The 25947-nt window shown below is 35.8% G+C and overlaps 2 protein-coding genes, 3 long non-coding RNA genes and 1 pseudogene across 13 annotated transcripts; 2 read left to right on the top strand and 4 right to left on the bottom strand.

Annotated features, from left to right (window-relative positions):
* Positions 1-3914: 3914 nt before the first annotated feature.
* Positions 3915-6264, top strand: LOC137722251 (pentatricopeptide repeat-containing protein At1g62720-like). Its single transcript, XM_068461221.1, has one exon. It carries the CDS (start codon positions 4066-4068, stop codon positions 5962-5964), a length of 1899 nt encoding a protein of 632 aa, XP_068317322.1. The 5' UTR covers positions 3915-4065; the 3' UTR covers positions 5965-6264.
* Positions 6265-8692: 2428 nt separating this feature from the next.
* On the bottom strand, positions 8693-11210 carry LOC137722611 (uncharacterized). 2 transcript variants are annotated; one of them, XR_011066781.1, is made up of 5 exons: positions 10929-11210; positions 10214-10289; positions 9616-9702; positions 9077-9137; positions 8693-8936 (listed from the first exon to the last, which is right to left on the bottom strand). It is a non-coding gene; the product is annotated as an uncharacterized lncRNA (long non-coding RNA). The 2 variants fall into 2 exon arrangements; XR_011066782.1 differs by having other exon boundaries at positions 10214-10263.
* A 207-nt stretch (positions 11211-11417) lies between these two features.
* On the bottom strand, positions 11418-13065 carry LOC137722609 (uncharacterized). 3 transcript variants are annotated; one of them, XR_011066780.1, is made up of 7 exons: positions 12894-13065; positions 12717-12775; positions 12381-12514; positions 12108-12171; positions 11756-11867; positions 11572-11679; positions 11418-11478 (listed from the first exon to the last, which is right to left on the bottom strand). It is a non-coding gene; the product is annotated as an uncharacterized lncRNA (long non-coding RNA). The 3 variants fall into 3 exon arrangements; XR_011066778.1 differs by having other exon boundaries at positions 11572-11665; XR_011066779.1 differs by having other exon boundaries at positions 11572-11660.
* A 1139-nt stretch (positions 13066-14204) lies between these two features.
* LOC137721674 (uncharacterized) lies at positions 14205-15415 on the bottom strand. Its single transcript, XR_011066698.1, has 4 exons — positions 15213-15415; positions 14784-14847; positions 14396-14427; positions 14205-14311 (listed from the first exon to the last, which is right to left on the bottom strand). It is a non-coding gene; the product is annotated as an uncharacterized lncRNA (long non-coding RNA).
* A 93-nt stretch (positions 15416-15508) lies between these two features.
* Positions 15509-16919, top strand: LOC137723177 (pentatricopeptide repeat-containing protein At1g12775, mitochondrial-like; annotated as a pseudogene).
* A 219-nt stretch (positions 16920-17138) lies between these two features.
* Positions 17139-24827, bottom strand: LOC137722248 (disease resistance protein RPV1-like). Of its 6 annotated transcripts, none has more exons than XM_068461210.1 (8): positions 22594-24827; positions 21075-21809; positions 19605-20709; positions 19270-19509; positions 18263-19195; positions 17645-18176; positions 17557-17608; positions 17139-17421 (listed from the first exon to the last, which is right to left on the bottom strand). In XM_068461210.1, exons 2-7 carry the CDS (start codon positions 21590-21592, stop codon positions 17559-17561), a joined length of 3378 nt encoding a protein of 1125 aa, XP_068317311.1. In that variant the 5' UTR covers positions 21593-21809; positions 22594-24827; the 3' UTR covers positions 17139-17421; positions 17557-17558. The 6 variants fall into 6 exon arrangements, with proteins under 6 accessions (XP_068317311.1, XP_068317310.1, XP_068317308.1 ...); XM_068461209.1 differs by having other exon boundaries at positions 17557-18176; positions 22594-23197; positions 24473-24827; XM_068461207.1 differs by having other exon boundaries at positions 17557-18176; positions 24446-24827.
* Between the last annotated feature and the right edge of the window lie 1120 nt (positions 24828-25947).

The raw sequence follows: 25947 nt of genomic DNA, 5'->3' as shown, positions 1-25947 counted from the left end.
GAGAGATAGACGGTCACAAAAGTAAAAAAATGGTGCACATGGGATGAGGGCTCCTTTACGCGTTTTAGGTACAAAGTTACAAATATTTTAAGTTAGTTAACGACAATTTCTTTCAATAAAGTCGACAAAGGGGCACATCGGATGGGGCCCCCCTTCAAGTGCTTTACCTTTACATACAAAATTGCGAATTTTTTTCAGTCAGTTAATGAACAATTTCTTTTGAGAAATTTCCGAACACTTTCTATTGAGTATTTTTTTTTTTTCTTTCTAAATCCATGAGAAGATAAAAAACAAATGAATTTCAGACTATAAAATCATGGAGAGATGACGATTGAGAATCCTCATATTTAGGATTATGGCTTACCTTCTATTGCGCTCAATGCCATTAATTTCGATTGTATTGATAATGATTGTACTATGGCTTACCTTCTATTGCGCTCAATGCCATTAATTTCGATTGTATTGATAATGATTGTACTATGGCTTAATTTCGATTATGGCTTACCTTCTATGGCTTACCTTCTATGGTGCTCTCTGCAATGGAGGGATGACCGATGAGGTTCGCAAATAATTTAAGGCGAGAATGGATGGAGCTTTGAAGATTTTTCCTAATGCTTCATGTGCAGAATAATACGCTACCTGGTTTGAAATTTATATTAAAGAAGAGTGGTCATATATTAATGAATAGATTTCGGTGTGATGGGGTAATTCATTGGTTATGTTTTTCTTGTTTCTGTTACGTGCTCTTGTGCTACAATGGAAACTCTTTTTCGTATAAGCTAAGGATTAAATGTTGGCCCATCCGTAGTAATCTAAAATTTTCTCATCCAAACGCAGTGTTGGGGTATGTTTGGGTAAGGAACTTCCAAATTCCAAAGAACTAAAGCATAGTGATGAAGAAATAGACTATAAAAGAATTAGAGAGGAGAAATGAGAAATGCACCACATGACCATTACAAAAAACAGACCGACTGGATATCGCATAATACAGCGATGATTGCTGAGCTGGTCCTCCCTCCCTCCCTCATCTAAGAATGCGCTTTCATTAGTCCAGAAGCTAACTTCATGTCCACCTTTGCAAGAAGAAAATCAAAGTCATTACTAGCTTGCCAGGGTCCGGGAAACACAAGGGAGAGATGAGCGTTGAAGAATGTGAAGTTCCACGTCGGAAACCTGACCGAGTTAAATACAGTTTATACAAGAAAAGCTTTTGTGAAACAGATATAAAAAAGGAAGGGTCGAGAACTTCTGGAACCAGACCAACGCGTTGACATCGTATAGAAACAGACAGACGCGTGGCTCGTGAACAGTGCTGGAGCAATGAAGGACGAAATAATGAAGATGATCAATACATTCTCGATGGATAACGCCTTACCTTGAAGAAACTGCTCTCTGCTGTGTATGTATGAATGTCTGCAGTGTCGTGGGAATTGTAAAGGTTAGAAATTTGTTTAATGCAATCCGATTTGTACTTTGTTCAATTAGGTATGGTTATTGACTGATCTATCGAGCTTGAAATCAAGTCAATAAGGACCATGAATTCCCAACTCTAAATTTTTATGTAACTATTGTGTTTAAATTGAATAATTTTCTTTATCCCTCAATAATGTTTTGGCAATATGAGTGTGAAATCAAGCCGTTTTGATAGGTATTGTGACTTCTACCTTCCACTTAAAGCTCCTTTTGGCCGGGTGTATCTGACCTAGGTTCGTATCAGAAGAAGTTAGTTTTGTTCTTGCTGTCCTTTATTCTACAAGTCTAAAGAAATAAGTACTCCGAGAGACCATGCTTACAATGTGAACTTTTTGTAACTCTGGCATTCCACCTTCCTTTAGTATGATTCTGTGCATGACTTTGCTTGTAATGAGCAATACATACGTGTACCGATCTGCCTTTTTGCACGTGTGAAAAGAGGAGGATTAGCATTACTGTAGTTGATGTATAAGTGACATCCTTTTTGTTCAAGGGATTCGATCAGCTGATAAAATTATAGAACTGACCTGGACCTTGATCTCCTGCAGAGTCCTGAGTAAGCGGCGTTAGATTAGTATGGTTCTCCTCCCCACTCTGATTCAGGAGCTTCTTCTTTAGCCCATTATTGTTTTTAGTGTATACCGATGTAGTACGAAAAAGCACTTCGTTATTCTTTTGATCTTGCATCCTTGCGTGCTTCAAATGTAAAGATGTGGATGGTGAGGTGCGTATTTGCAAATTAATGCCAAAACAAATTTGATGATTTAGTTTGTCTTTGGCTTTCAGAGATTCACACACACACACACACACACACACATATATAGTTTTATCACTCCAAATGGGATATCCGGATTGAGCTTTTAGCCCAATATATGTGTCGCCACACGACTAGGTTTCTCCCCCAGATTTAACGCCACTAGTGCTGTCGAACACATCTTTTGTAATTGTATCTCTTCTTGCTACTTATATCCATGTGAGGTACTGTCCTTTGGATCAAAGTAATGTAGTTCTGTTCTTGCTCGGGCGGTCAAATTATACTTTGATTTTAAGGTAATCGATAATGAAGCTAAGCAGCTTAAGAGAAGGGATTTTAGTTGTAGAGTTCTTTCAAACTGCATCGATGACTTGTGCTTTCGGTAATCTCTGTTGTTTCTCCATAACAGTAATCCATTTGTCTGCTCTTATGAACTGGCACGGCCTATTGATTCAAATCTATCACGTACTACTTAATCTCGCGGTGCAACTCCACCACCGTCGTCTCCATCGTGTCATCTGCTTCTGTCAAGGAAACCGAGATTCATACGCAGTCCTAGTCCCAGGCGTTTTAGCTTCTCTGTATGTAATTTCCTTTTGATTAGGAATCCTTCGCTGCATTAATAGTGTGCACAGCTGATTCAGTATGCGTGTTTAGATGTTGATGATGAAGTTGTTTGCTCTTTGAATTATGTGCTTCAGCCAGCAACGTTCTCCTAGAACAATCTGCTGAAAACAAGAAACAATGAACTCATGGAGCAAACTCAAAATTAGTCACAGCAAGGTGAACTCATTTGAGGAATTCTAGAAGTGAACTCGTTTGTGGCGAGTCCAGCCTTCAAAATAATTGAAAGCGATTTTGAGGAAAATGTTTTTGGAACCAATACTTAATAAAAATGCAGGTAAGGCCTGAAAAACATTTTATTGCTTCGTGCAAGAAACACATAATTGTCTTCTTGCAAGAAATACTTAAGCACTTTTAGAATCTAAAAATAGTTTATCTAAAAAGTCATTTTCAAAGCAATTTCAAACAAACTCTACATTGATCAAGATATTGGTTTTTTAAAACTTCTTTTTGGCTTTTGCTTATTGTAGGATTGTACAATGGTATTTTTTGGTTTACTACTTTTGGGGTTTATAATGTGAAACAAAAATTATAGTTTAAGAATGAAACAAAAAATTTAGTGATAGGACAAGTGCGCATTAACTTTGTGGTTTTGTTTAAAAAATTTGATCCCTTAACATTATCTTAGGTCGTTAGTTTGACTCAACAAAGTCATTAAAAAGTAACTTACATATATAAGTACTCAGAAATGCCTAATAGAAGAAGGGCAATTTAGATATTATGAAAGTTTCACTTTTTTGGTCATCGCATTTCATTTATGCTAATTCTTTTGTCATATGTTTACGATAGCATTAGTAAGTTAAATGTTAGATTAACTCCCGACGAGATTCAAACTTGGCACAACACATTTTCATCACTGTGACAAATGGTCACTTACTCATGCGCGTGAGGTAGTTTTATTTTGTATTTTTATTGTTTTTTTCTTTTTAATTAAGTTGTATTCCTTAAAAAAAAAAAAATAATAATAATAATAATAGAGCGGTATGTAAGAAGTTTTTAAAAACTTCACATTTTTAGTCTTATATAGATTATAACACTCCGTAAATACATGTTGCATATTTTATGTCATGAGCATAAAGGTGTTGTTTTTAAGACTACTGAATTAGGGTTTGAAACAAGAACCAATTGAAGTCAGTTTCTTTTCAATTGCAGCTTGATTCCAGAGAAGGATTGAAATTCATGGGATTTCATGAACTGGGCTGAATCTGTGGAAGATGAAGATAAAGGTGATAACCACGAGACTTCCTAACTCAACTGGTAATCCTTCATTCATTTTTACCTTTCTGCACAAAAAAGATGGATTTCATTCCGCTGCTGGCAATGCTAATGCTACTAGTACAGATAGATTTAATCAAACCCATTCGGAATCGGACAATTTGATTCAAACTCGATGCAAATCTGGAAAGATTAGGAAAGATGAAGCATTCGGTTACTTCGATTCCATGATTAAAACCAAACCCTTGCCCTCTATTTGGACTTTCAATTGTTTGTTTGGGGCACTCTCCAAGATGAAGGAGTATTCTGCTGTGGTTTCTATGTGTAAACAGTTGATGGGTTGCGCTCAATTCCAACCTGATGTCAATACAATGAATATTGTTCTGAATTTTTTGTGCCGTCTGAACCGGGTGGACTTGGGTTTCTCTGTTTTAGCAACTACACTTAAATATGGTCTTCAACCCGATGCTCATTCTATAAGTATTTTACTTCACGGACTTTGCAAGTACAGTTCCTGGGACGAGGCAATGGAGCTGTTCAAGTTAATAGAAGAGAAGGGATACACATGCGATGAAATCACTTATGCTACCATGATCAATGGACTATGCAAGGCTGGGAAAACTTCTAAGGTACTCGAGATACTTACGAATATGTTGGAAGATGTAAAGTTCAAGCCCAAACAAGGCTGCTACAATCCCATCATAGATTGCCTGTGTAAGGAAGGACAAATAGATGATGCCTTGACCCTATTTCGAGATATGATCAGCAAAAGTGTTGTACCGGGTATTATCACTTATACCAATTTGATTCATGGGTTATGCAACATGAGTCTCTGGGAAGAAGTGCTCTCTCTGTTTGAAGAAATGGTAGATCAAGGAGTCAGGCCAGATGTTGTCACGTATAACACTCTAATTTATGCATTGTGCCAATCAGGGAGGTTGGAAAAAGCCAAGAGCTTCTTGATTTGCATGCTTAACAGTGGAATTTCACCCAATGTATACACATATAATGTTCTTATCAGCGGTCTTTGCAAGGAAGAAAGAATTCAAGAAGCACTTACTCTGTTGGAAAATATGACAACGAAAGGCATAAAGCCTGATGTTGTCACTTTTACTTCCTTGATTTCTGCATCATGCAAGTCTGGTAACTGGGAGGAAGGTGTGAGGTTCTTCAAAACCATGATTGGTTATGGAGCCTTGCCTAATTTTGTTACATACAATGCTGTTCTGAATGCTTTATGCAAGAAAGGGAAGACAGCGGAGGCACTGAATCTTGTGGAAGAAATGATCAGTAGCGGGGAAAAGCCTGATGTTGTGATTTACAGCTCCTTAATTAATGGATTGTGCCGGACCAGCCAATTGAGAGAATCTACAAGGGTGTTTAATAGAATGCTAGATGAAGGTATTGCCCCAAATGTTATCACTTACAACAGTTTAATCCATGGCATGTGCCGTACAGCTCAATGGGAAGAAGCCACAAGGTTGTTTGATGATATGGTAGGCCGGGGACTCTCGCGTGATACCGTTACTTTGGTAATACTTTTGGATGCTATCTGCAAAGGTGGGATGACAGAAGAGACTCACAAAATATTTGAGGCAACAATTGAATACGGTATGAAACTCAGCACAATAACTTGCAGTATGCTTGTTAGTGAATATTGTTTGCAGGGCAGAATGGATAAGGCGAAGGTGGTCTTGAACTTAATGGTGATTATGGGTTATGCGCCTGATATTGCTTCCTATAAAACCTTGGTCAACGGCTATATAAGCGTTGACAGAATCGGTGAAGTTTTGAGGCCTGTTAAAGAAATGATCCAAATAGGATTGATGCCTGATCTGGAAATGCAACAAACTTTGGGGCGTTTTCGCCGTAAAAGCCACATTGGATTAGCAGGATAATGCTCAAATTGTCCAACATATATATAGTTGTATCCTAATTGTTGGCATTGTTGATGTTCCTTAAACACAACCAGCTAGATGATGTTTTATACTGTCTAGCAAGATGAGTTTTGTAATTCATTTCTCTTAGTGTTTGTCCTGGCTTGGGAGCCCGACAATTTTTCCAATGGTGGGTTTTGCCTCATTAAATCCTACATTATGTGCACATTTTATTTATTGTTTTAACTGCATATAAGTATGATAATTTGATATGTATTGTGGATGTGAAAATTAAATTGAAAATTGAATTGGTTTTTTAACTTGGAACCTATTCACTCCCCCCCCCCCCCTTTAGGTTAAACTAGTACCCATCTTAGAACTTTCAGTTGTGCTTCTAGGATTTAGCTTGGCTTATTGGGGGATTACTCAATGTTATTTTTTGGTTGACTACTTTCGGGGTTTAGAATGTGAAACAAAATTTATGGTTTTAGAATGAAACAAAAAAAATTTAGTGATTGGATAAATAATACGCAGTAACTTGGTGATTTGGTATAAAAAATTTGATCTCCCTGACATTATCCTTGGTCAGCGGCTAATGTAACAGGATCAAAGGTAAGTATGCTTATCCAAGAGAGTGCACCCGGACAAGTATGCTGTTTCTGAAAGAGCTGCCCTCCATTTGAGGAAAGCAATTCCATCACCAAAGCAACCGTTCTGATTTCGCACATCCGAGGGACTCACCTTATAAAATACCAGTACCACCATTTGTTGATTTGATTTCTTGCAGTCAAGGATCTTAACAAGTTCGTCCAAACACCGCCTTGAGGAAGCATAGTTTTTGAGAACACAATGACAGAAATCCTCGATTCTTCAATCGCTTTGAGGAGCTTTGTGGATATTTCTTCTCCTCTTGAAAGATAATCATCCATGAAGGTGTTAATTCCTTTTTTTACGCAAAGCGCTATACAAATGACCTCTGAAACTCAGAAATACATGGTATTTCCATGAATTGGTGAAACAAGGAGGAGGAGAAGAAGATGAGGCAGCAGCTGCTGCTGCTTCTTTAGCCATTGAAGCCAACCAGATGATTGTTGCAAACAGATGATTGTTTCAATTAATGTTTGACAGGCTACATGATTCATAAGTATTAACTTGTTCACAAATTAACAGTTGACTTTAGAATGAGGAGTGGTGACGAATGACGAAGCTTCTTAGGATTTGGGAGTCATGGACGATGATATTTTCTTGTCCTGTGCTCTCCTCTTTGATATTATATTACAAATAAAGTTGAAAAGGAAAAATACCAACTTAATTTTCGTTTCAGAAAAATCAGTTTTATTGCCAGTGTTTTTCAAAGAAAATATTAATTTTTTTCCCAAAAAAAAAAAAAAAAAAAAAAAAAAAATTTGTTCACTGATTTTTCATGCGCTTTAATTAGAAATCAATTATGAAAATGTGCTATATGATTTTCATAATTGGTTGATTTCCAAAAATCATTTCATTACATACATTATGCATGATGGCGTTAGTATCTTGCAAAGTTCGAGGTGGCAATGATTGAAGGTCACGTTAGTATCGTGCCACTTCCACTCGAAGACTGAAGAGAGATCGAGTAGCAAAGGCGTGGAGACAAAACTACATTCTAATTGAGTGTCTAGCAAAATGAATTTTGTAATTCATTTCTCTTAGTATTTGTCCTGGCTTGGGAGCCCGAGAATATTTCCAGTGGTGGGTTTTGCCACGTTAAATCCTACATCCTGTGCAGATTTTATTTATTATTTTAACTGCATATAAGTATGATAATTTGATATGTATTGTGGATGTGAAAATTAAATTGAAAATTGAATTGGTTTTTTAACTTGGAACCTATTCACCCCTTTTTAGGTTAAACTAGAACTCATCCTAGAACTTTCAGTTATGCTTCTAGGATTTGGCTTTGCTTATTGGGGGATTACTCAATGTTATTTTTTGGTTGACTACTTTTGGGGTTTAGAATGTGAAACAAAAATTATGGTTTTATAATGAAACAAAAAACATTTAGTGATTGGATAAGTACACAGTAACTTGGTGATTTGGTTTAAAAAGTTTGATCTCCCTGACATTATCCTAAATCGTTTGTGTGACTCAACAAAGTCATTAAAAAGCAACTTAGGTATATAAATACACAGTAACATGGTGTAATAAAATATATTCGGGAAAATAATGAACTTACAAACCAATCATAATCCCACTACGTATTTTTTATTTTTTTTTTGTTTGGAAATTCCTAATAGAAAAAGGGCAATTTAGGTATTATAAAAGTTTCACTTTTTTTGCCTTTTCATTTCATTTATGCTTGTTCTCTTGTCACATGTTTACGCTTGTGACAATTTGTTTTCTATTTATTTTATTAGTTTAAATTTTAAATTTACATTGTTTAAAAGACAAAAATAAAATACATAAACTAAGTAGTTTTCTTTTTTTCTTTTTTTTTTTTATTTTTTTATTTTTTATGTAGAGCAATATCATTAGTAAGTTAAATGTTAGATTAGCTCTCGAGATGAGCTCCTGAGAGTTCGAGCTCACGCCGTCATGCAATAGCACCACACACTTTCACTACTGTGATAAAGGGCCACTTACTCATATGCTCGAAGTAATTTTATTTTGTATTTTTATAGTTTTTATCTTTTTAATTAAATTGTATTCCTTAAAATAAAATTAATAAAAATACAGCGGTATTTAAGAACTTTTTAAAAACTTCACCTTTTTAGTCTTATACTAGCTAGTAATGCCCGCGCGTTGCTGCGGGATTACAAATTCCAAGAATAACAAATTTGTAAGTGGAGGTACCTCGTTGAAAGCCTTCTGGAAGCAGTATAACACCTTTTGGAACCTTTGCCTCATTCTGGTCCGGAGTGCATAATGCGCAAGCAATTTAAGCATTTCCCAGCACCACAGAGCATCATATTTCCTAGGATTAATCAACAATGCCTCCTCCAGCTTTGAAATAGCATCTGGGCAAACAAACACAAATCCGCATTTACAGATTTTCACTTCACTCCCAAATAAATAATTAATAAAAATAACATGGAGAATTTCTACATCTAAATAATTAATAAAAAAAGGATATTTCGGGGAAATTCAAAGTTAACACCTTGAGTTAGCTTCTTTGATTCCAGTACATTCCAAAACTGAGACAGATTGCTCTCCATTTCCTGTCATAATACAGACATGCAGTTTCTATTTTTTGATCAACATAGTCGACATCTTTTACAGTCGGTTAGATTGCATCTCCTTACATGATTGAGAAAACAATTGAATCACAATTAACATTTGTTAACAAAAATTTTAAATCATATATCCAATCTCACAGAGATCACAATGAAACAGTTGTTATCTGGCGGTGAAACTTAAAAACCAAAAATGCACCTTAATGTCCTAGAGAGAACAGAATTGCAAGCAAAAGTAGGATATTGAAACAATATTGTGATAATCACGAAATAAGTTCATGGGTTTGCTAATATTGATTTATTAGGTAATTTAGGTTCCAACTTTGTCTCAATTTATCATTTTCTGGTAAACTGAAAGTGTAAACATTTAAGCACTTACCAAGAAAAAAGCAATTAATTATTTGATGCTACTTACAAAACCAATTGGCATACATAGGCTTTGATTAAAAGGTTAAGTATTTACCAAAAGATTCCAGCTGCAAAAATGCATGGAATATCTACAAAGTGTTTGATAAATCCAGAATTTAATTCCTTCTCTTCCTTCATTTTCCTTGCACCCAAGAAAAGAAAAGCAATTTAGTGCCAAACTTTAAAAAGAACCTTAAAATCCAGAGCAAGCATTAAAGAAAGTTAACAGTGTAGGAAATAAATGTTTGCCCAAATAAAAAAAGGAAAGACGTTTCCTAGCTATATTTCAAAGTATTCTAAAAAATGGAAAGATGATTCCTAGCTATATTTCAAGCAAGCTCATATACACAGAACGTATCAATTGTATCATACACATAAGTCAAACAAAAGCATTAGAGCTAATAATAAAATGGAAATCAAAACCTATTAACCAATTTATTAACAAATTTTTTGTGTAGATCGCTAACTCGCTATTCTTAATTTATCAAATTGATTAAAATTCCTAATTCTCTTATATCTATCAATACCCCTCCCACCCTAGAACAATAAACAAAAAAATTCTCAATTTCTTATATCTCACAAAGAAAGTCACATGCATGTCCATTTCAAATCTTACAACCAAAAGAAAATATCAGAGTTTCTTAGTTTCTTACCCAAATCCACCAATTTGAATCAAATCTCTACACCCCAGCTTGAAATCTGTCTGAAATCACTTGCATGAACACAAATCTTATACATGCAGAACAGCTTAGGTGAAGTTGAGGGAATAGGTAGTAATGAAATTAACAAACAACCAAATTCCAAACGAATAATTAATTGTTAGATGTAGATGTACAACCCGAAATTAACACTTACAAAAAATAGCACTTGAATAAAATGCATAAACAAAAGCTGTGCTAACATGAGAAAACATGCAAAACAAAACAATGTTAAATATCCTAGGTGTTCCATTTATAATTATTCTCCATTTTTATATATTTAAACTACCAATTATCTGCATAAATATTTCATTCCCTTACAACTACCACAACTATATATAAAACATACTTAATAGAGCATGTAATTGATTTAATTACATCATTCTTTAAAAAACCCTTGGGTGGGAGCTGAAAGGATGCCATATTTCATTAGTGCATAAAAGCCAATAATTTTATCCACTGTGATTATTTTTATGATTTGCATTTATTTAGAATTCATAAATGCAGGAAAAGAATTATAGGAACTTAAAATTTTTAGAACAAAGAAAAACTATGCATGTATTGTGAACTCTATGTACAGAGCCTTTACATGGCCAAAAGAAAACAAAACAATCAGTAAGAGCTCTTACATGCACAGATCAACAAAGAAAATTCATCAGCATTTTCTTACCCTTTCTTTCACAAAATCTTGTCTTCCAACCAGATCCTGCTATCTAATCCACACCTTGTCCTGTACATGAAAATACACTCCAAATGTAAATTTCAAAGTTGTTGTAATTTAAAATCATCATGCTAAGATAGGCAATCCAAGATAATGCTACTCTTTAGTCTGGATTTTAAGTCTTCAAATTCAGAAACATTTCTGGAACGAATGAAATGATCTAGGACCATCATTCAAATAGAAACTCTTGGCCCTTCATTTGATTAGATAGTGCTCTAAATTAAAACCCAGCAATCAATTCGCAAGCTACTCCAAGTAAAATCTAAAGCAACCCGCTCTAAATTTATAAGCCCAACAATCCAACATTAATAACAAAAAAGAACAATGCAAAAAGCAGAACTCATATGAAAAGACATTGAACAATAGCTTAAATCCAAAGCAACAAAGAATAATCTAATAACAAAAACCAATAACAAAGGACAGAGTTTAGCAACTGAACTTGAAATATAATCCAGAAAAACAAATTGAAATAATCAAATTCCAAACCAATCTCATAATTCTGCAATGGAGAAGGAAATATTAGAGATATTAACATAGATTTTTTGGTTTGTATAGTTGGGAACACTTTGTAGAACTGGAGAAAAATGTGTACCTGATCGGTTTGTACTGCCCTATCCGATGGATTCTATCTTATGGTTGCCTCTCAACAGCTGGGTTCCACCACGGGTAGATTAACAAAACCTATTCTAAAATGCAATGTCTTTAAATCACTTAATCCCCATCTGTATAAGTTAATTCTCAATAATTTAGACACGAAAACAGAAGACATTACTCACATGCGATGCAATTGTCAGATGAAGAGCAACTCCTCTTTCAAGCTCATTCAGAACATGATACAATCTGGATCCTCAGTAAATCTCTTGCAGACATAGTCATGCTTCCAAACAACTGAACACAATTGATACCAAATTGCAACAATTTCTTTAAATTAGTCATAGTTATCTATTGATGCACAAATATAAAATTTTGTATATATTCAGTTTCACCTTTTGCAAGGAGTAGTTAATGATATCCAAGAACGATGCGAAGACATATCATGGGTTAAACTATCTATGAGTTGAACAAAACTAAAACGCATTGTACAGCGCAAATGAAATAGCCAAAAAGCAAATGAAATAGCTAAGTTACCATTCTTTGAATTAAGCATCAAAACTCGCATTCCACCAGGTACCTTTCCACTTCTTCATATCCTCTGCAACAAATAAACTATATCAACCTTTTTACCCACCCTAAAAAATACTTGAAATCTGATCCACATGCTAAAACACACCCAAAAAAAAAAAAAAAAAAAAAAGCAACCTAATAAACTTAATTATATATGATTATTTCACCACATAATTCAAATTAATTGATGAAAAAATTTTAATTAATTAAACTGAGTTAAATATTAAATATAAAAACCAATAATAATTGTGATTGTCCATTTCCTGTTCCCCGGGCTTTCCACTTGGAGTTCAAGATAGCACGAAACCACCAAAAAAAAAAAACTATTCAATTTCTAAGACCAGAGCACAAAACCAAGCAAACACCGCCACCTGCAACAGAAACAACACAGTAAAACAGAGTTCTAGAGAGAAAAAAAACAGAGGACTTCAATTTTACATCGATCGAGCAATCGATCTAGATGAAAACCCTAAACCTCGAAGACCAAGATTTCCTAAATCGAATTAGATGGAACAGCCACACACAAATCATCGAAAAAAATAAGAAAAGATTTGAAAGAAAAAACTCACAGACCTTAATCAGGGGTTTGCAAGGTTGTACAAAAAACCCCTAAAATTCGCACACCAATTTTCCTGAAACAAAAAAACCCAATCAAATTAAACAACCACACTGAAAACACAAATTTTCTTCCCAATCAGAAAAAAGATAAAAAGATAAAAAATAAAAAATAAAAAAAAGCAGAGAAACCACCTGAAACAGTACAATCAGCCGGAAAAAGAGACTCTTCACACAACAGACGATCGACGATAGACGCGGCGAGAGAAGCAGGGAAACACGAAGAGTTGACGCGGGGAGAAAAGCACAGAGAGGAAAGAAAGGAAAAAGCGACGGAAGAAAATGGAAGAGCCTTCGAGCACCTTCCTCACCAACAACGAAAAGGAACGGTGGAGAACTCTTCGAATCAGACTAACGTGTCAACATCGCTTAGAAGCAAACAGGCAGGCACGCGCAACACCTATGATGAAGGGCAAAATGGCCAATTTACTGCACAATCCCACTAAAGCCGAAAAACCATGAAGAAACTGAGGGACGAAACCGGAACGGCACTGTTAATGAACAGTGCCAATCTGCTGAGATTTAGTATATATAGAATAGAATATACTAGTCATAGTGCCCGCGCGTTGCTGCGGGTGTTATAAGTGTATAAAACATGTAAAAAGTAGGACATTAAACTATAAAATAAGGAGCAAAATTAGTGTCTTCAATATCTAAGTCTCTGCCAAAATGATCTTGGATCTTCAGCTCATGCTGTAAACCTGGGTACTAAAACAATGTAAATTATTGAAAAAATGACAATAAATAATGTCACCTGAATTTCATCTAGGTTTGATCTAGATTTGAACTACATGTTGATGATCTGAATCTATAACAAAAAAATGCTATGTTCTTCCAAATCTATAACAAAAAAATGCACACATAAACACGATAGAAATTTGCGAAAACCCACAACACAACCTAACTAAAAATCTCACGGACCAAAAGTTTCACCCAAAAGAACCCCCCCCCCTCCCCATCTCTCTTATCAAATGAATACTCCAAAAGCAATTCAATGCTTGATAACAACCCATTTAAAATTGAACCCAAAAAAAAAAAATTAAAACCTTCTGAGATTTAAAATTGAACAAAACACAATCCATACATTATAACAAAAACTGCACGCTTAAACATGCTAGAAATTCACCAATACCCACAGCACTGACCAAGATCCACAAAATCAGCCAAAAGATACAAAATAGGGGAAAAAAGCTAAATCTGGAAAAGGAATAAAAAGAAGGGGGCTGCAAATCGAAGAAGCGGAAAAGAAAAGGAAAAAGGGCGTTAAGGGAGTAGCCAAACAACTTCGAAAGCAATTCAAGAGTTGATAACAACACATTTAAATTGAACCCAAGAAGCTTCTACCATTTAAAATTCAACAAAACACAATCTATACAGTCGGAAAAAAAAATACAGTACCAGATGCGAGATTAGAAGAACTCACCAAAAAAACAAAACGATTCCATCCAACAAAAGATTCAGGAAAAAGAATAAAAATGATATACCTTGTTGATAAAGAGCTTGCAAAGCCGCAGATAAAAACTGGAAAATTCGAGCAACAACTTTTGCTGCAACTAAAAATCAAAGCAGATCAGAAAAGTATACCCAAAGCTTGAAAAATATTAAATCACACACAATCAGAAAAATAGAAAATTCACCAGTAAACGTTTGATCGTATCCTTAACTTTTTCTGAAATTAAAAATAAAAACACATCAGAAAACCACACACAAACCACGAAAAAAAAAGTATTAAAATCCCATGTGGCAAGAAAACCAAATAACTCACCAAAGAACTTTAGATCGCATATCACACAATGTTATTGTTAACATCCTCTTCGGTTCTATAAAATCAGAAAGAAAATTTGCACAGAAAACCCATTTTGATATTCATATTTAATTATAAACTCACATCATGTGGCATTTTTCAGATGCAGGAAAAAAGAAGACCAAATGAATTCCCACGAATGTAACTCTTAAAAAATAAAAAAAATAAAAAAATAAAAATTCTACAACAAAACCCAAAAGCAAGCAACCAAAGTTTCTCACCTTAAGCACAAATGTCTTCCAAAGCTGCAGACAAAAGTTCCAGAAAAATAAAAACCTGAATCCCCTGAAATTCAAAAGAAAACATGATTATACACCCACATGCAAAACCCGATGGCACAAAAAAAAAAAAAAAAAAAAAAAAAAAAAAAAAACCAAAAATGAGAAGAGAAACAATTTCAACAGAAAATCCATTTACAAATCGAAAATCCATTTGTCAAGACCCACAACACAACCTAACTAAAAAGCTCATGGATTAAAAGTTTCTCCCCAAAAACCCCATCTCTGTCATCAAACGAAAACTCCAAAAGCAACAACCCATTTAAAATTGAACCCAAAAAAAATTAAAAGCTTCTAACATCTAAAATTGAACAGAACACAATCCATACAGTTGCATAAAAAAGTTGCAGATGCAAGATTAGACGAACTCACCACAAAACTATCCACTTTGAGACCAACAGAGGCGAAGAGAGGAGAGAGCAGACGGCTACGAAAGAAGAGAAGCAAAAGAAATGGGAAAAAAAATGGACCAAAAGCAGTGAAAAGGAATCACTGTACAAAACAGGAAAGAAAAGGAACGGGACAAAAATGTTTTAGTATATATGATTTCCGCGAAAGAAAGCACGGTTATCACAGGAAACAGAGGATTGGAAGAAAGAACAGCCAAAACGAAAAGAGCAAAAGCCGAAATCAAGAAAAGCAACGAAGGAACAAAACCCTAACTCAAGATGACTCTCGAAGTCGAGAGAATAAGTTGAGCGCCTAGTGGAAAACAGGGACACAAACGGAAAGAAAACAGAGAAGCGAGGGCAGTTCCGTCCGGACACTGGTCATCCACAGTACCCAACCCCTACGGGTTTTAGTATATATGATATATATAGAGAGAGAGAGAGAGAGAGAGAGAGAGAGAGAGAGAGAGAGAGAGTATATGTAAATACATGTTGCACATATTTTTATGTCATCGGCATAGATAGATTTAATCAAACCGATTCGGAATCGGACAATTTGATTCAAACGCGATGCAAATCTGGAAGGATTAGGAAAGATGAAGCACTGGGTTACTTCGATTCCATGATTCAAACCAAACCTTGCCATCTATTTGGACTTTCAATTGTTTGTTTGGGACACCCTCCAGGATGAAGGAGGACTCTGCTGTGGTTTCTATGTGTAAAACAGTTGATGGGCTGCGCTCAATTCCGACCTGATGTCTGTACAATGAATATTTTTCTGAATTGCTTCCGCCGTCTGAACCGGGTGGACTTGGGTTTCTCTGTTTTAGCAATTACCCTTAAATATGGTCTTCAACCCGATGCTCATTCTATAAATACTTTACTTCACGGGCTTTGCAAGTACAGTTCCTGGGCTAAGGCAATGGAGCTGTTCAAGTTAATAGAAGAGAAGGGATACACATGCAATGAAATCACTTATGCTACCATGATCAATGGACTATGCAAGGCTGGGAAAACTTCTAAGGCACTCGAGATACTTACGAATATGTTGGAAGATTCAAGCCCAAACAAGACTACTGCAATCCCATCATAGATAGCCTGTGTAAGGAAAGACAAATAGATTTGTGCTTCATGCAAGTCTGGTAACTGGGAGGAAGTTATGAGTTTATTTAAAACCATGAATTGTTATGGACCCTTGCCTAATATTGTTACATATAATTCTGTACTGGATGCTTTATGCAAGGAAGGGAAGACAGCAGAGGCACTGAATCTTGTGGAAGAAATGATCCGTAGAGAGGAAAGGCCTGATGTTGTGGCTTACAACTCCTTAATTAATGGATTGTGCCGGACCAGCCAGTGGAGAGAAGCTACAAGGGTGTTTAATAGAATGCTGGATGAAGGTATTGCCACAGATGTTATCACTTACAACAGTTTAATCAATGGCATGTGCCGTACAGCTCAATGGGAAGAAGCCACAAGGTTGTTTGATGATATGGTGGGCCGGGGACACTCGCCTGATACCGTTACTTTGGTAATACTTTTGGATGCTATCTGCAAAGGTGGGATGACAAAAGAGACTTACAAAATATTTGAGGCAACAATTGAATACGGTATGAAACTCGGCACAATAACTTGCAGTACGCTGGTTAGCGGTGATTATGGGTTATGCGCCTGGTTTTGCTTCCTATAAAACCTTGGTCAACAGGTATGTAAGCGTTGACAGAATCGGTGAAGCTTTGAGGCTTGTCAACGGGAAATGCAACAAACTTTGGGCCGTTTCCGTCGTAAAAGCCTAACCGTCCAACATACATATAGTTGTATCCTAATTGTTGGCATTGTTGATGTTCCTTAAACACAACCAGCTAGATGATGTGGAAACATTGAAAATAGATTAAATAAGAAATTCCACAATATAAAATTGACATTGAAAATCCAAAATAAAATCAAAATAATAAAAGTACATAGTTATAGTGTAGGTTTATCTCCTAGCCGTAGCTATGGAGATTAGTTTTCCGTAAACGAAAATCACAAAGAATTCTAAGAAATTAAAACAAACAGAAGAAAAACAGGAGAGAGCGTTAAAATGGAGCCAAATCGTTGCCTTAAACACAAGAGAGAGATGTGAGGAATCGTATATCAATGGCCTTCTCGGACGCGTTGAAGAATGTGAAGTCCCACGTGGAAAACGGAACCTGACCGAAATGAATACAGTTCATATTTCATGGTTTCACTATTTGCACTTTGTATAAAACCCCATACTTGTCGAGTTAGCAGAAGAATGACCATCATAAAAACATGATTAGAGATTTGAAAATGTTGCAACTCACATTCAACTCTTGATCGCCAACATCCTTTTCTGTTTTCTTGGTCCAACTTCGCCTCCTACATCGTCGTCATCTTCACCACCATCCTCGCCTCCTACATCGTCGTCATCTTCACCACCATCCTCGGGCATCCTGAAATTTCCCAAGTGGACACCGTAGCCATTTAAGAGCAACCCTTCTCCGCCGTAGCGGCGAAGTGTAACTCGACACAGATACGGCTTTGATTGGTCACCACCCTCATCCACCTGCGACTTTATGCGAGCTGATAATGGAATATATTTTAGCCACACATGAGCCAGGTCCCGGATCAGGTCCAGGTCCGGGTCCAATGCCAGGTCCAGGTCCGGGTCCAATGCCAGATCCTGGTCCACGTCAATTATAGGTACTCCATTGACTTCAGTCTTTGTATAAAAAAAACATAGTCCAGAAAAATTTTGCATGAATTTGAAAGCAGCACAGAAAACAAGTGCTGTGTTTTTCCATTTGAAAGTCCGAGGGATTTCAATAAAAATTTCACATGAACAACCAGGATCAGTCACACGTACGTCCTTACGGCAACTGAACCAATTTGGAACTTCACTGCCTGGAAGTATAATATTTATCGCTTCTTTGCACTTCCCCGCCTGTAAGATTCATATAATGAAATGTTAATTAGTCGTTCATAGTGGAAGAGTGGATAAATGGAAAAGAGAGAGAGAGAGAAAAGTGCCTGATGCAGTAATACGCTTGCCATCATGGAGACGTCCAAAGCCAACTTTTCGCATAGCCTCTGGCAACCATACATGATCATCCAACGAATGAGTCTCATGTCTCCATCTCCCCGTATCATCTCTGACAACGTTGGAAATATTTCCAGTAATATGCAATCACCAACGTCAATCCATATTATCTTTGGTGGAAGTTCTGAAATTTCTCGAAGTCTCTTGCAACCACGCAAATCAAGTCCCTCCAACCAAACAAATTTGCTAATGCATGCAGGAAGACGCTCAATATTGCTATTACATAGATAAATGACTTTTAATTTAGATGAGCAACCGAAATTTGCAAGGGTATCAATGTCCGACAAGTTGCATTCATCAAAAAGCATAGTCCCTAGATTGGGAATTGCTACTGGCCCAAAGTTGTCAAGTGAAATGTTTGAGTTCGTTGGAAGATCCGGAGGGAGCGTAACGAGCTTTACGCAGCCACTGAGACTGAGATGTCCAAGACGGGGCAGCGCATAAATGCTTTGCGGCAGATTTGCAAAGTTTTCACATCCATTTAACGATAAGGATTTAAGCCCGGTGAGATTTTTAATTGATGGAGGCAATTCTTTTATAGCAGTTCCACCAAGTTCCAAAATATTTAGGCGTTCCATTTTGCCCACAATTTCCGGGAATATCTCAAACTTTTTGCAGCCGATAAGATAAAAAGTTTTCAGAGATTTCAAGCTTATTGTTGGTGGAAACACTGTAAGGTTATAGCAGGCAGAAAGAGTCAGTGTTTCAAGTTTATTGAGAGATCCAACTGATGGATCGACCTCAGTTAAATTTGTGCAATATTGTAGATCCAACTTCACTAAGTTTGGAACTCCGGAGAAGTCGGAGATTCTTGTTAAGTATTGACAGCCAGATAAATTTATAGAAGTCAGCTTCGTCAGGTTCTGTGAAGAAAAAAAGAGAGGAAAGGATGAAAACATTTCAAATAAAACAGAAAGAAAAAAATCAACGTATATACCTTAAATCCCTCCCCGAATCCTGTGATCTGGCTGTTCCTCATGTTGAGTAGAACAAGATTCTTCGGATTAAAATTGAGCGGCAAAGATTTCAACGAACATTTAGACCAATCAACAAACCGTCCATTACAGTTTATGAAAATTTTAAGATTTTTCATGTTGGAGAAGGTTGTAGCACTTAAGCGTATCTCATTCTCCGATTCAAGCAGCTGTACCTTTATGCCTGTAATGTTTTTCGTTCCCTAGTATGAAAATTCAAAGGTATTAACAATGCAAGTTCCTTATAAAACAAAATGCATGTCTCATTAACAAATAAAATGTCGTCGAATGGACTTACTGTATTTTCTGTCAGAACACGATAAACATCGTCATGAAACCACAATCTGCTGCGCTCTCCAGGATCATTGGGTGATTGTTGGCGAACTACTTCTTTACCCATTTCTTCTACCAAATCGTGCATCCATATAAAACCATGATCTATATTTACGAGGGCCTTCTGTATGAGTACGTCAATGCTATGCTTGGGGATTAGCTCACAACCTTCTAATATTTCGATCACATCGTTACTGCTTCCCCCTTTAAAGAAGCACGCAATGTCAAGAAAAACTTCCTTCACTATTTCATCCAATGCATCATAACTTATCTTGAAAACGTCTTGAATTTCTCGGCTTTTGATCAGACCATCTAATATAGCTTGCCACTTATCTATACTTTCACGGTACAGATGTGAACCTAAAACTCTCAAAACTAATGGAAGGCCTTGAGCACACCGTATAGCATGGTGTGCAAGTTCCACATAACCATCCAAAGGTCCTTTGCTTTTGAAGGCATTCCAACTGAAGAGCTCGAGAGATTCACGATAGTTCAATTCCTTCACCTCGTATATCGAAATATTATGATGATGAGCAGTTAACAGTTTCTTATCCCTCGTCGTTATGATAATTCTACTACCAATGCCAAACCAACCATCTGATCCACCAGCTAAGTAACGTAACTGTCTCATGTCGTTCACATCATCAAGAACTAAGAGAATCCTTTTACTGCTTAATCTTTCCTTAATTAAAGTGATTCCTTTATCAACATTGGCCACCTTCAACTCGTCTCCCCCTAGAATCTCATAAAGAAGCGTCTTTTGTAATTTGGCCAATCCTTTATCCGTCATTGAACTTTCTCTAACCTTGTTGAGAAAGCAACTGCCTTCGAATTTGTGGGAAATTAAATTATAGACAGCTTTGGCAATTGTTGATTTACCAATTCCACCAATCCCCCATAAACCTACCATACGGACATCATTTCTCCCGACATGTAAGAGGTTATTTATTTCTTGTGCACGAGACTCTATTCCAACTGGGTATTCGGCCACATCCAAACATGTACCGCTTATTACTTGTGCTGAAATCCATTCAACAATGTTATGAATAAATTTCGATTCATCTTCATGCCTGCAAGTATAAAATCACAAGGAACATCTTATAAATGACATTTTCCCATGTTTTTTCAAAAGAGGGAAGAAAATACACACACACACAAGTAGAACAGAATTTCCTTCTAGTTATATTTACAAACCAATATATATTTTTTTTTTATAGTTTGGGAAGATTGGACAATGGATGCTAGAGACACTAATTTATACACTAAATTTGGAATCTAGATATGCACAAATGGATGACAAGGCCACAAATCGATGACATGTTGTGTCTTTTGATTCTTGATCCTATCACAAAAAATTTAAATCTATATATACCAAAAGAGTAGAGAAATTGAAACAGGCAAAAGCGGAAGGAAGTGTTAAAGTAATAATGTATACTTATCCAAGAGAGTCCACCCAGACAAGTTTGCTGCTTCTGAAAGAGCTGTCTTCCATTTGTGGATCTTGTTAACGTTATCCTTATATTTGCACTCAAGGTAAGCAAGTCCACCACCATAACTACCGTTCTGATTTCGAACATCCGAGGGACTCACCCTATAAAATACCGGTACCACCATTTGTTGATTTGATTTCTTGCAGTCAAGGATCTTAACAAGTTCGTCCAAGCACCACCTTGAGGAAGCATAGTCTTTGGAGAATACAATGACAGAAATCCTCGACGCTTCAATCGCTTTGAGGAGCGCTGTTGATATTTCTTCTCCTCTTGAAAGATAATCATCCATGAAGGTGTTAATTCCTTTTCGATGCAAAGCAGTAAACAAATGGCCTGTGAAATTGTAGCGCGTGTCCTCGCCTCTGAAACTCAAGAATACATGGTACTTCCATGAATTGGTGAAACGAGGAGGAGGAGGAAAGGAAGATGAGGCAGCTGCTGCTGCTGTTGCTTCTTCAGCCATCAAAGCCAACCAGATGATTGTTGCAAACAGGTGATTGTTTCAATAGAGTTTCAATTAATGTTTGACAGGCTACATGATTCATAAGTATTAACTTGTTCACAAATTAACAGTTGACTTTGGAACGAGGAGTGGTGACGAATGCCGATGCTTCTTAGTGTAGAAGCAACTAGAAAATATGCCTGCATGTTGTTGTGGGACTTGAATGCACCAGCCTTAACTGCATGAATAAGACACATTTAACCTAAATAAATTAAACATAATCTGAATGAACAGAGGGATAGATGAGTGAACGGGATTGGTAAGAAGCAGCTTGGTTTTTATATACATTTCAAAAGATATTACACACTTCAAAATCATCAAGTAATTATCAACTAAAAATAATATTTATTAAACCTACAATAGTATAAATCTATTCAACAGAAGTTAAGAGAACTAATAATGAATTTGACCTACTATTTTATTTGTATATTCAATTTTTAAATTCAGTGTTTATAAAATTTGTTCAATGGATGCAAAACACCAAACTCTATTAAATTCAGTATTACCTCCACCAAGTTCCTTTTCAGAGATCCACCAGTCCCTCTCAAAAATCCCACTTCAACCACACTATAAAATGCACTACTCCAACTTTTTTCAAAAATGATATTCTAAGAAGCAAAATGTTTGAAGAACCTAAGAAGAAGATAAATAATAAATTTATACTAAATTGTAATATTAAATCTACATATACTAAAGTAAAGTTATCGTAAATGCCCAAATAGAAATCTAAACAAAAAATTGAAACTAAATACCAAATGGTTATCAAACGGCACCTAAAGGAATACGCATTTTGGATTTATTAAATGAAGTTTTTCAAGACCTTCAACTAAGTGAAACTAATATACAAATACAATGCATAAATGGGGAATGTCCAGAGATCGCTGAAAACTATATGCTTAACAATAAGAAACACAGTAAGTCAACAGAGTTAGAAGAAAATTATTATCGGAATTATTGTATACTTTTGCTTTACATGTACACCGAAAGCTATCTGACATTTGCATGTGCAGAGCTCTCTTTCCTCCTTTCCTTTCCTTTCTTTTCTTCCTCACCTTTCGGTTTTTTCTCCATAATCCAAGGAGATTGTTGTTTTGTTGTTAGTAGTTGCCATCATCATCACATTCAAATCAACTTTAGTCAATTGAATTAACTTTAATAATTGTAATAGGAAGTAATGATTATTTACAACCTTTGGGTCAACATTTGTAGGCTATATCTGCGAAAAAAGTACTAAAAAAGTTTTAAAACAAAACCCCCAAAATTATAAAATCAAAATATAATGTACTACCCCTTCTCTCCCGTTTTTCTCTCACCCTCCATTTTTGCAAATCACCTACCTCCCTCTCTCCCTATATACTCCCTATCTCTCTCATAATATCAAAACTCTCAAACCCAATTCAGTGCCTCATCAGGACCCATACAGAATCTAATTAAATTTTTACCCAAACAAAGAATTCAATTGTAATATTTTAAAATTGAAGAAAACAAATCCCACAGCTTTCGAGGGACAGAAAAACCGAAAAATATCCCAAACGATCCCAAATTTTGGAACTGCTTTAAACCAACCTGCCATGAAATTACAGCCGCTTGAGAAATCTTCTTCAAATCAGAACGGAAGAGGCAGCACAGACTGCCTTTCTTGAATTTAAAAATGATAACAAAATTCAATATCCTTCACTTTGAATTGGAGATTAAGTAAAAAAAAAAAAAAAAATTACCCATAAATCATCTACATGTTCATAATTATGCATGAAAAGTAGAAATTCGAAAAGCAAAAATTAAATCACTTACATGGCAGGTATTCAGCAAGATTAGCATTTATGCAAAACCCAGAATAATATTAATCAGAGAAACACTGAAAATTAAAAAAAATTAAAAAAAATTAAAAAAAATAAAAAAATTTGAAAGTTTTATACCTTCAAGTTTCAAGGTTTTTACTCTGGAATCCAGGCAAAACCCAGATCAGATTCTGAATGGGTTTATCAAAAATAATAATTTAATCAGAAATTAACACTGAAAATAAATCAAAAACACCAAAAAAATTGAAATTTTCGTAACTCAAGTTTCTGGGTTTTTTATGTGAATCAAATTGAGAACTAAGGGCACAAATTGTGGGAGGAGAACACGAATAGAAAGCAAGGGTTTCTTTTCCCCATAAAAAAACTTCACCCCCATCTCCCAACACTGTCACTCTCTCTCATCCCTCACTACTCTCTGCCTCTCCCATCTGTCCCCCCTCCCCTGTCTCTCTTGAACCATTCGCAAATATGAAAAACATAAACAATTAAGTCAGTAACATGATATGACATCCCTTTCATACAAACACAGATTTGCAATTCATATATGCCACATTATTCGCAAACAATTACAAATCGAGAAACAATTAAATCATCATCATGAATCACAGTGTAACATGAACACCATCAATTACGTCGACAAAACACAAACAACTGTGTTTTAATGCTCCAATACTCAATGAGAAGGCACCAGGCAAGTGCTCCAAGAGCGAGTCGACAAAACACACACACTTTTCAAAGCCACAAAGGCAAGTGCTCTCTTCTTTTCCATTTTTTTTCCAAACAACTTGCAACAATTGTCGCCTCCAACTTCTCCACCATTGGGCTTTCTTTTATTTTTAAAAGAAAAGTTTCACTTGCTCCAAAGGTAAATGAGTGGAATACAAAGCAAGAATTTTTCAGAAAAAGCACCGTGGATTATGATGTTAAGGAAAGTAAGACTTCCCTATTCATAATAGTATAAAGCAATTGAAAGATACCACGTAATAATCAAGTAAACTGCAAATCACAATATTACCTAATCCAAATCGGCCGGAGAACTCACCAGGAAACCAAGGCTTTTCTGGGCTTAAAATTTCCTTCGAATTGGCACCAAATTCACGGTTTTTCAGCAAGATCGGAGGTTCGGCCTTTGGATCCGTTCGTGTGCAGCTTGAATCTCGCGAGATTTTGGCTCACTTTTCTGAGACGGGGGTGCAGGCGACGGTCTTGGGGCTCTCATCTCTGGTTTCTGAGCATAGATTTGTTCATACGGTGACGATGACGACGGTCTCAGCTGGTATATGCGATGTCAAGGGGTTTGCGGCTGGAGAGACTGAGAACGGCGAGAGAGAATCGGTGAGGGAGTGAGAAAAGGAAGGGATGAGGGATTTTGATAAATCGGTGGCATATTTCAATAAAATAAAGGGACTTTTAGATCAGGTCAGGTGTTTTTAGGAGTGAGTCCAATTATCTAATTATATGTTTTTATTTCTTTTATACTCATTTTATATTTTCTAAAAATATTAAAAATCAATTAAAATCTTCTAATATTATGCATTTTCCAACTCCAAAAAAAAATAATTTAATATCTTATAACAAAAAAACTAAGGGGCTTTTAGATCCAGGTCCAAAAATGTAGAGTGTTTTTAGGACTGAGTCCAGTTATCTAATTATATATTTTTATTTATTTTATACTCATTTTATATTTTCTAAAAATATTAAAAATCAATTAAAATCTTCTAATATTATGCATTTTCCAACTCCAAAAAAAATAATTTAATATCTTATAACAAAAAAACTAATATACTAACATAAATTTATCCGCAAAGCATTCTACCCTAGCTCAAGTAACAAATATATGAATGTATATAAACACGACGACTTAGAAAAATCATCAGAGATAAGACCCCAAAAAAAAAAAAAAACCATAAAAAATGTAAAGGACGAAATTGCTCAGCAATTTCGTTGCAGAAGCCATGCGCGTTCAGACGGAATAAAAGAACGACGACTGAGAAAAATCATCAGAGATTAGACCCAAAAAAAAAAAAAAACCATAAAAAATGTAAAGGACGAAATTGCTCAGCAATTTCGTTGCAGAAGCCATGCGCGTTCAGACGGAATAAAAGAACGACGACTGAGAAAAATCATCAGAGATTAGACCTAAAAAAAAAAAACCATAAAAAATGTAAAGGACGAAATTGCTCAGCAATTTTGTTGCAGAAGCCGTGCGCGTTCAGACGGAATAAAAGGTAAAAAATGTGTGCGAAACAAACAGTCACAAAAGTAAAGGATGTGGGCTCCTTTACGCGTGTACGTACAAGTTGCGAATATTTTAAGTTTGTTGACGACAATTTTCAATAAAGTCAACAAAGGAGCACACCGAATGGGGCCTCCCGTCAAGTGTTTTACCTTTACATACAAAATTGCGAATTTTTTCAGTCAGTTAATGAACAATTTCTTGTGAGAAATTTCCGAACAATTTCTTGTAAGAAATTTCCGAACAATCTCTATTCGGTATTTTTTTCTAATTCCAAGAAA

The sequence above is a fragment of the Pyrus communis genome, chromosome 17, assembly GCF_963583255.1.
Source record: "Pyrus communis chromosome 17, drPyrComm1.1, whole genome shotgun sequence".
NCBI lineage: Eukaryota > Viridiplantae > Streptophyta > Magnoliopsida > Rosales > Rosaceae > Pyrus > Pyrus communis.
Note: the sequence above shows the minus strand (reverse complement) of the source record. Positions and strands in the feature narration are given on the sequence as shown.